At 44.0% G+C, this 12,151-nt stretch overlaps 1 protein-coding gene across 4 annotated transcripts in view; it reads left to right on the top strand.

Moving 5' to 3' along the window:
- FMN1 (formin 1) overlaps nucleotides 1-12,151 on the top strand; it is a 429,704-nt gene that overhangs the window by 127,885 nt on the left and 289,668 nt on the right. For 2 of the 4 annotated variants that reach the window (XM_023255529.2, XM_023255530.2), the window contains one exon: nucleotides 11,113-11,230. The exons of 1 other annotated variant lie outside the window; for it this stretch is intronic. In XM_023255529.2, the coding sequence (XP_023111297.2) occupies nucleotides 11,113-11,230 (118 nt within the window). Of the gene's footprint in view, nucleotides 1-7,900; nucleotides 9,740-11,112; nucleotides 11,231-12,151 lie in introns of those variants that run through there. One more of the 4 variants, XM_023255533.2, reaches the window with a different exon arrangement.

The raw sequence follows: 12,151 nt of genomic DNA, 5'->3' as shown, positions 1-12,151 counted from the left end.
AAAGCTCAAAACCTTCACAAACATGTCCCAAGAAATTGTGTACCTGAAAGAATACTCCTTCTCTCCCCTCCCCTCCAGCTTCACGGGTAAATCTTGGCCTTTCCTTTTCCCTCTTACATTATTTTATTTTGTCATGGACATTGAATCCATTTCCAGAGAACCTTTAGTACTGTTTGGTGGAATCAGTCTTAGAAATATTTGATAGTAAGACCCTACCCAGTTAATGTAATAACTACTTCAGCCTTGATTTGGTATTTGTAAGAGAAAGGAAATTTTAAATGAAGTAACGCCTTTGGAGTCTAATGACTTGGCATACAAGCAAAAGAAGAAAATGGTTAGTGCCCTGCTGGAGTTGACCTGGGTACTTTCCCAGGCCAGCCACTGTCTGGGAGCAGCCCTTCCCCCAAGTGGGCTGAGGTCACAGTGCTTAGGGATCACACTTTTGGGTTGCAGCAGCAGCATGTTATCAATAGACTCTTGAGAAAAGGATTTTCTTGAGAAAATCCAAATTCGTGTGTTTTTGTTTGTTTGTTTATTTATTTATTTTTCTGAAATGATTGAGTTGGTTTAACAATCATCTTGGAGCACAGGAAAAGGATTAAAGAGCATGATGAACTTTGTCTCCTTCTACAGTGGCCACCTGGGAGAATTTTAAGGTAATTTACTCCCTTCAGGTAATACAGATGGGAAAAACAATCCAGAGCGTATGGGCCCTAAAACATTCAAAGGAACCCCTTGAAAGAATTTTCTTTGATGCTCTATTCACTCTTGGCACAGATGTGGCATGGGTAGGTGTTGTATTTAGCAGGCCTTTCTATAACAAAGGATCCTGTTCAGACCAAAGGGCCCCTCTGCCCAAGTGCATATTTAGGAAGCAATTGGGTGGGGCAGCTTCCTGCGTGGGCTGTCAGTTCATCAGTAAATACTTGTTTCATACTGACAAGGCTAAAAAAATCTGTTCGATGCAGGTTGATGGCCCTAAAACAGTTGTTACTTTGCTATGAAAATATATCATACCTATGTGGTACCTACTCTGTGCCAGGCATTGATGAGAGTGTCAAACTTATTAGTTCACTTAATGCTCCTAATAACCCATGAAGTAGGTACTTTTCTTATTGCCAGTATGCTGGTGAGGAAGCTGAGGCATAGGTTGCTTGCCCAAGGTCAAGCTTCTTGAAGGAGAAGAGTAGGAGGTAAGCCCAGGACCCAAGGCCAGGATCTTAACTGTGCACCCTGCCCTGGTTCCTGGTCATTGAAAGATCACATCCACACTGCTCTCTCATTTGCTTCCATCCTGACAAGTATGCCCCAGTCTCTCTTTCTGACTTTCAGAGTCTTCTAGTTTGTTACTGACGTTCAACTCATTTTCCCCTGGAGATTTGGTACTGCTCAGTGGAACCAGTCTTAGAAACATTTTACACTAAGACTGCTCAGTGGAAGAAGGCCTTAATCACTGAGACCTGCCCTCGCAATTGGGCAGGTGCAGCCTATTGTTTTTTTTTAAACAATTAGTAAAAACTGCTGCGGGCCTCTTGTGGGCTGACCTAGAGGGGCTGTTATAAGTTTCGTGTTAGTGGGGAGAGGGAAGGCGCACCATGAAGTCAGGGAGGATGCTATGAAGCTGCAATAGAAAGAGAAGCCTAAGGAGGTCTCTGGCTTGGTCTTGTACTTGGTCTCGTGACTTCATTTCCAAGATGTGGAAAGTGAGCTTAAGGAGGATGCTGTTCCGGAGGAAGGTAAGCTCATGGGCCAGGGCAGTAGGAAGACCGGAGGTGAACAGGAGTCAGGACACCTCGTTTCCCATCTTGTTGCTCATGTGAGCAGTGTGAACGGGTGCCAGTTACTTAGCTTCTCTTGATTTCAAAAGGCTTCTTCTTTAACACAAGAATGTGGAATGAGTTGATTTCTAGTATTTCTGAAGTCCCGTTCAGCTTCCCAGCAATTTGATTCTACCCACGTTCTTTCATAATCCTCAGCTCCGTTCACGGGATGTCATTAGTTTGACAAGTGGCTTTTTTGAGTGCTTGTGATGTCATAATTTCCTCAGATCTCACTGTTTGTATCAGACTTCATTGAGTAAATTAAAACACCCTTCCTGGACCAAAAAACCCATCTCTACTCATTACCCCACTCACATCTTTATCCACCACTTCCTTCCTTCCTTTCCCCAGTCCACTGGTATAAACTTGTCTTCTACAGAAATAGTTTCTATACCCTTACTTACCTTTAGTAATTTTAACTCCCTTCTACTTTTCTCCAGCAATTGTCACATGAACCTGGTTGAACCACTTTAGAAGCTAGAAGCAATTAGTCATTAAAAACAGGCCCAGAACTTGTAATACATTGGGTAAGAGAAACAGGAGAATCATGTGGCCTGATGCTGTGAAACTGACCTCATTTGCTCCACTTTTCCCTTGCCTTTCTGGGGTTTTATGAGAATGTGGGAGGGAATTATCTAAACTGAATGATTGGGTGGGGGATTCCAAAGAGTAGAGGGTGGGAGGACTTTAGGAAGTTTTTCTTTTAAGCAACGTCCAATTTCTGCAAATTGACTCAAAAAATGCTTTTTAATGCTGATTCCTCTAACCTTATGAGAGCCAAGAAGGTTGGTGCTACTGACTGGTCTCAGGTGATGTGCCTTTTGCAACCACCCTTTTAGGTTTATCTCACCAGGTATCTGTGGGACTGATGTTCTTATTACCTGAGGTACAGTTGCCTTCAGCCTCAGTCTGAGAGGATGGTGAGAAGGGAGAAACATGGACAATTCACTAGTAGTAAATTCTTCACACAAATATGTGTTGAGTTTTAAAGCAGCTGGGTACCAATTGTTTTTAACAAATAGTTACAAAGAACATCACATGGGTCAAGTGCTACCTGTTTTAACTTGGTTGTCTAAGGTGAATCATTTTATCTGACCTTTTGCACAGGTATGGCTGTTAGAAGGCTTAAGGGCCTTAAGGTTAAAACTGTCAAGGAGCATGAGTTTCCTGTCCCCTTTTAGCTAGACTAAGAATCAAATGGACACCAGACAGATGAACAGGAGAAAATCAGATTTCATTTTGTAAATACAGGGAATCCACACAGACATGTAAATTCCAAAGACAGGCAAAATGAGGTATGTATGTCATCCTAAACTGGGTGGAGGTCTGGGACTTCAAAGAGAAGGAAGGCTATTCACAGAACAACAAGAGCAGATGTTTGGAATCTAGATGTTTATCTTGCCATACAGATGGGTCACTCAGATAAAATTTATCTCTGGTAATAGCCATTACACTGGGAAGAACCCTCAATTGAGATTTTCCTATGTAGTGAAGGGAAGGGCAAAAAGTTTTTTCTGAGCCTGCAGGATCTCAGTTGCCTTCAACACAAAATAATCTTCATGCCAAAGTGGCCCATCTTGGGGTGGCCTGCCCTTGGCCCCTACAGAACAAAAGAGATTCAGGAGAAAGTCTTGGCTTCTACCGGTTTTGTGTAGTAGGTATTCAATAAGTATTCATCACAGAATAAGACACTGAGATAAATGATGTTGGAGAGAAGTGATTATTTTTCCTCCTGAAAATGTTAAAGCATTAAATAGACTCATTTTTCAAGACCAATCAACCAATTTGCAGGCTTCTTAAATATCCTAGAACAGAGCACAGGCAGTAATGTCTCTGACATTGGCCGTAGCAACATTTTTCTAGATAGGTCTCCTGAGGCAAAGGAAATATAAGCAAAAATAAACTATTGGGACTATGTCAAAATAAAAAGCTTCTGCACACTGATGGAAACAACAACAACAACATTAAAAGACAATATACTGAATGGGAGAAATTTGCGAATGACCTATCTGATAAAGGTTTGGTATCCAAAATACATAAAGAGCTGATACAACTCAATGCTGAAAAACAAATAATCCAATTAAAAATGGGCAGAAGACCTGAACAAACATTTCTCCAAAGAAGACATCCAGATTACCACCAGACAATGGAAAAAATGCTCAACATCACTCATCTTCAGGGAAATGCAAATCAAAAGTACAATGAGATAACAGCTCACACCTTTTTCATTATAGGTAGAATCAACAACACAAGAAAAAATGGTAGCGATGATGTGGAGAAAAACCCTCTTGCACTACTGGTGGGAATGCAAACTGGTGCAGCCACTCTGGAAAATAGTATGGAGGTTCCTCAAAAAGTTAAAAGTAGAACTACTCTATGACCCAGAAACTGCTCTACTGGGTGTTTTCCCCCCAAATACAAAAACGAACTTAAAGGGATACATGCACCCCTGTGTTTATTGCAGCATTATTTACAATAGCCAAGATATGGAAGGAGACCAAGGGTCCATCAGTAGATGAATGGATAAAGAGCTAGAGTGTATTATGCTAAGTGAAATAATTCAGTCAGAGAAAGACAAATACCATATAGTTTCACCATGTGGAATTTAAGAAACAAAACAAATGAGTAAAGGAAAGAGAGAGAGACAAGCCAAGAAATAGACTCTTAACTATAGAGAACAAACTGACGGTTACCAGAGGGAAGTTGGGTGTGAGGATTAAAGAATGTATTTATCATGATGAAAATAAAATGATTTAAAAATTTTGCAGGCTTCTTATTTGAACATTATGGTCAAACATTTTTTTGATTTCTTAAATCACCAGCAATAGTCACATTTCTAATGGTCTGAGAGTCAATATTCAAACATCTATTTGAAATACCATGCTGCTCTCTCTTCTCTTTATTATTTAGATGGTAACTGCTTGCTTTCACTTAGAATTGTTTTAGGTCCAGGGGCACCTGGGTGGCTCAGTCGGTTAAGCATCCAACTTCGGCTCAGGTCATGATCTCACAGTCCGTGAGTTTGAGCCCCGTGTTGGGCTCTGTGCTGACAGCTCAGAGCCTGGAGCCCGCTTCAGATTCTGTGTCTCCTTTTCTGCCCCTTCCCTGCTTGTGCTCTCTGTCAAACATAGATCAACATAAAAAAAGAATGGTCTTAGGTCCACTGGTTGCTATTCAAACTGAGTCTGGGGTATAAAGTACTTAGTTACAATTTATGAACAAAGTGTCACCTCTTTCTTGGCTGATCTCCCCTGTTTACCTTCATGTGTCATGAAAGTGGAGGGCTGGGGTTTTTTTCATCCGTATATCTCTGGAGCCTGGTATGTAGTTGGTGCTTAATAATTGTTGGATAAATACATCTTTGTAACAGAGTTATGCTTCATAAATGAAGGAGGGTTGTATGGGGAAAGCTTTTTAATGTGTTTGACTCCAGGGGATTCTGTGTTTTGTCTGTGACTAGTACACAAGCCAGCTAGGCATTTTTGCTTGATTTATTTTTATTTTTTCTAATCACCCACTCTAGATTTTCCCCTAAGTTACAAGGGGAAAGAATGATCATTCTCACATTGTTTTGTGAAGTTCATCTTCTGTGTCATCTCAGAGGATAAAATACACTTTGTGTCCTAGTGAGAGACTAGTAGTGAAATTTCTTGATTGTTCTCTTGGCCATGGTTGCTTAACGTTTTTTTTTTGTTGTTTTTTTTGTTTGTTTGTTTTATTTAAGTAATCCCTACATCCAACATGGGGCTCAAACTCATGACCCCAAGATCGAGTTGCACACTTTTCCGACTGAGCCAGCCAGGCGTCTCCATGGTTATTTAACTTTTAAAATAAACCTAATACCTTACTTACCTCTAACCCAGGGACTGGGATCAAATCATTTCCTAGGACTCAAGACTTGCCACAACTTCCATGAAATTGTATGGCATCCGTGGGTATTGACAGAATGCTGAAAATCTTAATTCTGCTCCATACTATTGTATAAAAAGGCCAACAACCTTTGGGGGACACTTTATGTCCCATTTCGCCCAGGTGTGCTGGGGGTGCTCAGAAACTTATTCTCGAAACTGATAGTTAGGTCTGAGAAAAATAGAGCCTCCAGTTAACAAGGTCGACACCAGGGCACCTGGGTGGCTCAGTTGGTTAAGCGGCCGACTTCGGCTCAGGTCATGATCTCGAGGTCCGTGAGTTCGAGCCCTGTGTTGGGCTCTGTGCTGACAGCTCAGAGCCTGAAGCCTGTTTCAGATTCTGTGTCTCCCTCTCTCTGACCCTCCCCTGTTCATGCTCTGTCTCTCCGTCTCAAAAATAAATAAAACGTTTAAAAAAAATTAAAAAAAAAAAGGTTGACACCAAATAGATGTCACGTCTCTTCCCCACACATCAGTGTTGGACGGTCTATATGTTAAGAACATAAGACTGATCTTATGATTTGATGTGGTGATTCCTTTTCTCCTCATTCTAGCAGAAGCAGAAGTATGATTTTTATCAAAGGGCATTTCCTCTGGACAGGAAACTGTTGTAAGACTTGAATGGTGCCCATGAAGCTTTCTGTGTGTTATGGCGGCCTTTTGATGAAGTCTGCCCTGGTTAATAATCCCAAACATACTAGCATCAGGAGTGAGTGGGAAAGTCTCCATTTAGACACCAGGTCAAACCAGGGGCCAGGAAGTGCTGTCTTAACTTTTCCATAGGGATTGGTGGGATATTATAATATGTACCCTTTTTGTGTGAGGGTTCCTTGTGAACACACTGCTAGAAATGTATTGCAGTCAAAATTTCTCAGTGTTAATACTTATTGGGAAACATGAATCAAGTCATCAGAGTGACATTCACGGCTGCTCCCTGGTGCACATCAAGCAAGACTGCCGTTTTGCACAAGAAGCTTGTGGCTCCAGCTTCTATTTTGCAGAATAAATTGCTGTTGGTGTTTAACACTTGGGCTCAATCTTCTTGCAGCTTTGCTCAGAGGGCCGGTGATTACTCCTAAGCCAGTTTGACTGCCATGATCCAGTACAGTAACTTGTCCATCCCAGGTGCTTAGTAAATGCCTGCTGACTGGACGAGATTTGAAAAACACTGAGACCTTCAGGTATGACAGGAAGCTGTCCCAAGAGGCAGCCATGCAGCTAGGAAACAGAGCGGCAATTTTTCCACGTCCTTCGTTGCCAAGTTCCCAGCCTATGATCAGAGTGTTGGAAACTACCTTGCTCTGATGGTTGGTGGTGATTTTGTCTGCCCTTCTTGTTTTAGGCAAATTGGGTCTGTGATAGAAACCTGACTGACAGAGACCTTTCAGACGTTTTGCCCTTTGGGGGAATGTGGTTCCTTGGGGACCTGTGATAAATCGCTTTGCCTAACAAGGCAGGTTGTGTGTTACCTTGTATCATGCCAGGTTTCACTTAGTTGGTTGGATCACTGAAGCGGAGCGGGGTGCCCTTCGGCCATCAGGATTCCTAAGGAAACCAGGAAGTCAGAGCTGCTGAGCAGAAGCCTGGGGTTGGCACAGAGCGTGTGGAGGGTGATCATTCCTGCTGGGGCTGGGGCTGTTTACTCTGCCCGCCTAAGGCTGGTGGCCACTGGGCGTGGTGGGCGTGCTTGCCTAAGTACCTGTTTGTAGAACAGTGAGACACCGGGGCAGAGCTAAAACAGCAGTAATTTGAAACCAGTTGTGTTGGTTCCCCACCCCCCCGACCCCACCAGCTAAAATCTGCATTCCAGATGAAACCTGCAGGGAAGCGGAAGAAAGCATTAAAAAAAAAAAAAAAAAAAAAAAAAGACAGCTTTGAGAGCTGTAAATCAACTGCTTTTGAGAGAGTTCTTGGCATTTTGAGATCATCTGTTTCCCTACTTTTATTTCTTTGCTCTGGGCTTTGTAAGTGGCTGTTGATCTGTGTGTGCTGCTAGGTTTTTTGGCCTGGATGGTGCACGGGCTTCTGACCAAAATTTAAAGGGCAAAAAGGAAACGTTTCATCATTTTTCTGCTGATTCACTTTTGAATTTCTTGGGCTGATGCTGGGGGGTGGGGGCGGGGGGGTTGAGGGCTGTCAGGATCTGCTGGCCAGCTCAGCACATTCGGGAGCCTCCCTTGCTCACCAATGAGGAAGTTGAAAGCTATCGGGAGAACTGCAGGCAGGCACTGGGGCGGAGCTCACAGTGAAGTCCTGGGCCGGGATGACCGGGGGCAGACTGACTTTCCCTACGACAAAACCCCTTTTGTCCACGGGAATAAATACGGAAGTCCCAGCGGAGCAGCCTCCCCAGTCCGTGTATAGTAAGGTGCGCAGCCGAGGCTGCGTCTGGGCATTAAGCTCCTCGGACTTCTTACAGCTGGCCCTGGGCGCACCATCCTGGCTCACACCGGAAGGAGGACACAGCCAGTGACCTGAAAGAGACCAAGTGTGCTTGCTCTGGGGCGGAGTCAGGCTGCCGGGTCCTGTTGCTCTCTCTGTCCTGGAAGTTCAGAGCCCATGGTGTGGATAAACTGAGACAGTAGGGAAAGTGACAAAAGCCAGAACTTGCACCGGGGGCATTGCAGAGACATGGAGGGCGTCGGAGACTCTCTGAATGGCAGTGATGAGGTCTCAGAGCCAGAAAAACCTGAAGCCAGACCTGAAGTGGCTCAGTCGATCCTGAGCAAGTTCTCCATGAAGACTCTGTTTGGGTTTACAAGTAAGCTCGAATCTACGAAGCCTGAAGAGGAAGACGCAGTCCTGAAGGCGTTCCACAGTTTGGTCCTGGATCCAGTGCCTCAGCTGGATGATCCCAGCCATAGCTCCCATCCACAGGAGGCAGCGGCCCAGGTTCTACCTGACCTGGGAAATGATGGCAAGACTGCAGGGGCGGAGACAGAGTCCGAGGGAAATCAGAGCATCATAGAAGACGCAGGGATTTCTCTCCTGGGTCAAGAGCCTCTTCCGCTCAGTACTCTGAGCGTGAACAGAGACGATGTCATTTTGGTTCGAGGGACTCTTGTGAACACCACCAGTGATTCTGACTCTGATGATGGTGGCCAGCAGCCAGAAGAGGGAAGCAACACCAGTCGCCCACAGTCTCCCAGTGTTGTAGCTGAGCCATCTCAGGAGCCCAAAGAAAAGCCACGTGATTGTGGGGAAAATAGTATCACTGGGGAAAGGGATGATGCAGAGTGCTGTGCAGAAGGTCCTCGGAAGACTCCATCTGAGACAAGTAGCAAACCCGAACCTGGTGATGGTGGTCTTCAGACAGAGCACAGCCCTGTCCAAGGGCAAGCTGGAGAAGAAAGTTCCCAAGATCCACCCGCAGTAACAGACCAGACCTTGATTGTTGGTGTTACCGAGAATGCCGCGTCAAAAAAAGAAGTCCCTGGGGAGAAGGCATTCCAGCTTCCAGCCTTTTTTAGTGGACTTCGTGTGTTGAAGAAAGGGGCTACTGGTGAGGGAGGGAAGACCATCACGGAAATTAAACCAAAGGATGGAGACCTGGCCTTGCTCAAATTGACACAACCTGTTCAGAAGTCCCTAGCGCAGGCAGGGCCGCAGACGGTGAAGACTGGGGAGAAGACAGCTGACCCGAAGGCCACTCCCACTCTCCTGGAGCAGCTCTCTCAGCTGTTCATCCTTGACATGCCCAAAGCAGAAGTGAGGGCAGGAGACCCTGAACAGCCCAGAAAGGAAGAGATGGGCTGCGGTGCTGCCCAGGAGAGCCAGAGCGGCCCCAGCGGAGCCCAAACTCAGGGTGAAGAGGTCAAGCCAAAGCCTCCAGAGACCGCCCTCGAGGCCTTTAAAGCCATATTCGTTCGTCCCCCCAAAAAGGGGACCACAGCTGACACCTCGGAGTTGGAAGCTCTCAAGCGCAAGATGAAGCATGAGAAGGAGTCCCTGAGAGCTGTGTTTGAGCGATCCAGGTCAAGGCCAGGGGATGGCCCCTCTGATTCCAAAAGCGTATGTAGAATTGGGTTTTGCGTTTTGTCCTAAGATGCAGTGAAACCTGTAGTTTTCAGGTTTCCTGTCAAAAGCGAGTCCCAACTACCTATTGTTAGTCTCCTCTAGGTGAAGAGGATTAAGAGCAAATCATCCTTGTAAGGGGTAAGGAGTGAAACTGGCGTTTTCTGTCTTCCTTATATTTTTCTGGAGTGTCATAAAAGGGCTATACATAAAGATGTGTGGGTAGGAAAGGGAAACTGTCACTCTGAGCTTAAGCATTCATAGATGTTCTTATAAAAACTAGGCAGCACGATGCAGGAGGGAGAAACAGCCCGGATTTCCTCACCACCTAATTATACCTCTGCAAAAACTGTATTTTAACTTCGAAAGTCTGCCATTTGGCGACATAGGTGTTTGTGTTAGGATTAAAATGTCCCCGTGTTGGTTACAAGGCACCCTGATCACTAGGTTTAGAATGAGACCCGGTTTTAATTCTAACTCTGCCATTTCTTGGCCGGGTGACCTTGGTCCCCTCTGAATCTCCATCCCCTCGTCCGCGTAACGAACGGAATAGCCTTCACCTTACAGGGCAGTTGTGAAGATTAAGTCAAGTTAGTACCCGGTAAGCACCTAATTAGTGAAGGCTGCTACTATTAAGAAAATTAATTCAGGTAATTCATGAAGACTAGCACACACCTGTCTAACAGATCCTAAAGGTTCACGAGAACCGTGAGTAGAATTTTAGTGTCAACTCAGCATAGAGTTATCATCCCCTCTTATATACTTGATCAGTAAAGATGTTAAAATTTTTAAAATCTTTGGAAACATTCTTAGGCTGTCGTTAAGAACTAAACGCGATATAGCATTCTCCTAGTTGTAAAACTCAACCCCTATAAAAATGGCTTGAGTATGAAGGCCTTCTCATTTATTGAAAGAAAAGGAAAGGAAAACAAATTGAAATCAGCAATGTGTCGTGCTTAGAGAGGTGTATCTTGACCTACAGCTGAGTTGTTTGGGGTTTATCTATTAACATTCCTATAAATGTACCTGATAATAGTATATTTATATCTATGTCTTCAGTTCAAAGTTTGTGATTTCTTTTTAAATAGTTGTATGATAAACATCATCTATTATTTGTTGTATCACACATGGTTTTGAGTGTGTGTGTGCGTGTGCGTGTTTTCCCCTCACCCCCCTACAACCCCCCAACTGATTACTTTACCTTTCTGGAAAAGGGTCATTCTGGAGTGAGAAGTTTCAATTACAGTGAATGAGTGCAATGTGCAACAGGCCATTAAAAGTGATTTTAGGGTTAGAGTTAGCATGTTTTCAGGGATTAATTGGCATTGGCCACATTTCATTTAACTTTTTCTTTCCCCACTTTTCCACAGCCTGACCACAGCCCCACTGAGCAGGACGATAGGACTCCCGGCAGACTCCAAGCTGTCTGGCCACCCCCAAAGACAAAAGACACAGAAGAAAAAGTGGGATTAAAGTACACCGAAGCAGGTAATGGGAAAAGAAGCCAGGTACCCAGGAATGAATCCTTTGCTGCAGTGGCTTTTAGTGCTACTTCAGTACTCCCAGAACTTGAGTTTTTGTTTCGCTGTTAAATGTAAGGTTGAAGCCTTTTCTTTGGGGTTGTGCTGTTAAAGGGAACCTTTGCACAGTTATCATTAATGAATCTCTCAGAGATGAAAGGCGAATGCAGTGGAATGAATGACGGGGGGCCAGGTGTGTAAAGTAGGAGAACCTTTGGGGAGCTAACCGAGCAGGTAGATTACACATTCCTCAGGAAGCAGGTGGTATTCTTCATACTGTTGTGAGCTGGTGGGGTTGCTGGAAGAGGCAGAGTATGATTCTCCAGAGCTGCAAACTGATTTGTTGTTTGTCTTTGAGAATGCTTTTGAGCTACAGGAACCTTGTGTGGAGTCAATGTACAGAGGCTGTATCAGTTACTCTTTCACTTTGGTTACACAAAGCTTTATTTAATGCATGGCCAATTTTAAAGCAATCTAACTCTCTGGAAACCTTCCCAGGAGCTTTGCTTGAATATGTTAAAATGGAACGGGCATTTAGATATTTTTACTCTAACTGGAAGGTTCACAGGGGAAAAAAAAAAAAAAGTAGAGGATGGCGTATCTTGATTGAATGAATATATGTGTTTATCTTGGATGAAAGCTCTTTGTTTTCGTCCTGATATTGGAAGATTATCTATTCAGGTTCATATTTTGCTGGTTGTCTTCGGATATGTGTGTACATGAAGATCAGTCCGTTTATGGAAAAAGGCTTCCCTTCCTATTCACTGATAAACATGAATGGATCAAATTTGGGGTGGTTTAGTAATATGTGGGTTTTCTGCAGTATCTTAAATTACTTTAGTGATTGAGAATACAGATACATTTTGAGTGGCAAATGAATCTTCACTTC

Source organism: Felis catus, chromosome B3, assembly GCF_018350175.1.
Source record: "Felis catus isolate Fca126 chromosome B3, F.catus_Fca126_mat1.0, whole genome shotgun sequence".
NCBI lineage: Eukaryota > Metazoa > Chordata > Mammalia > Carnivora > Felidae > Felis > Felis catus.
This window is presented reverse-complemented; position numbering and strand designations above follow the sequence as displayed.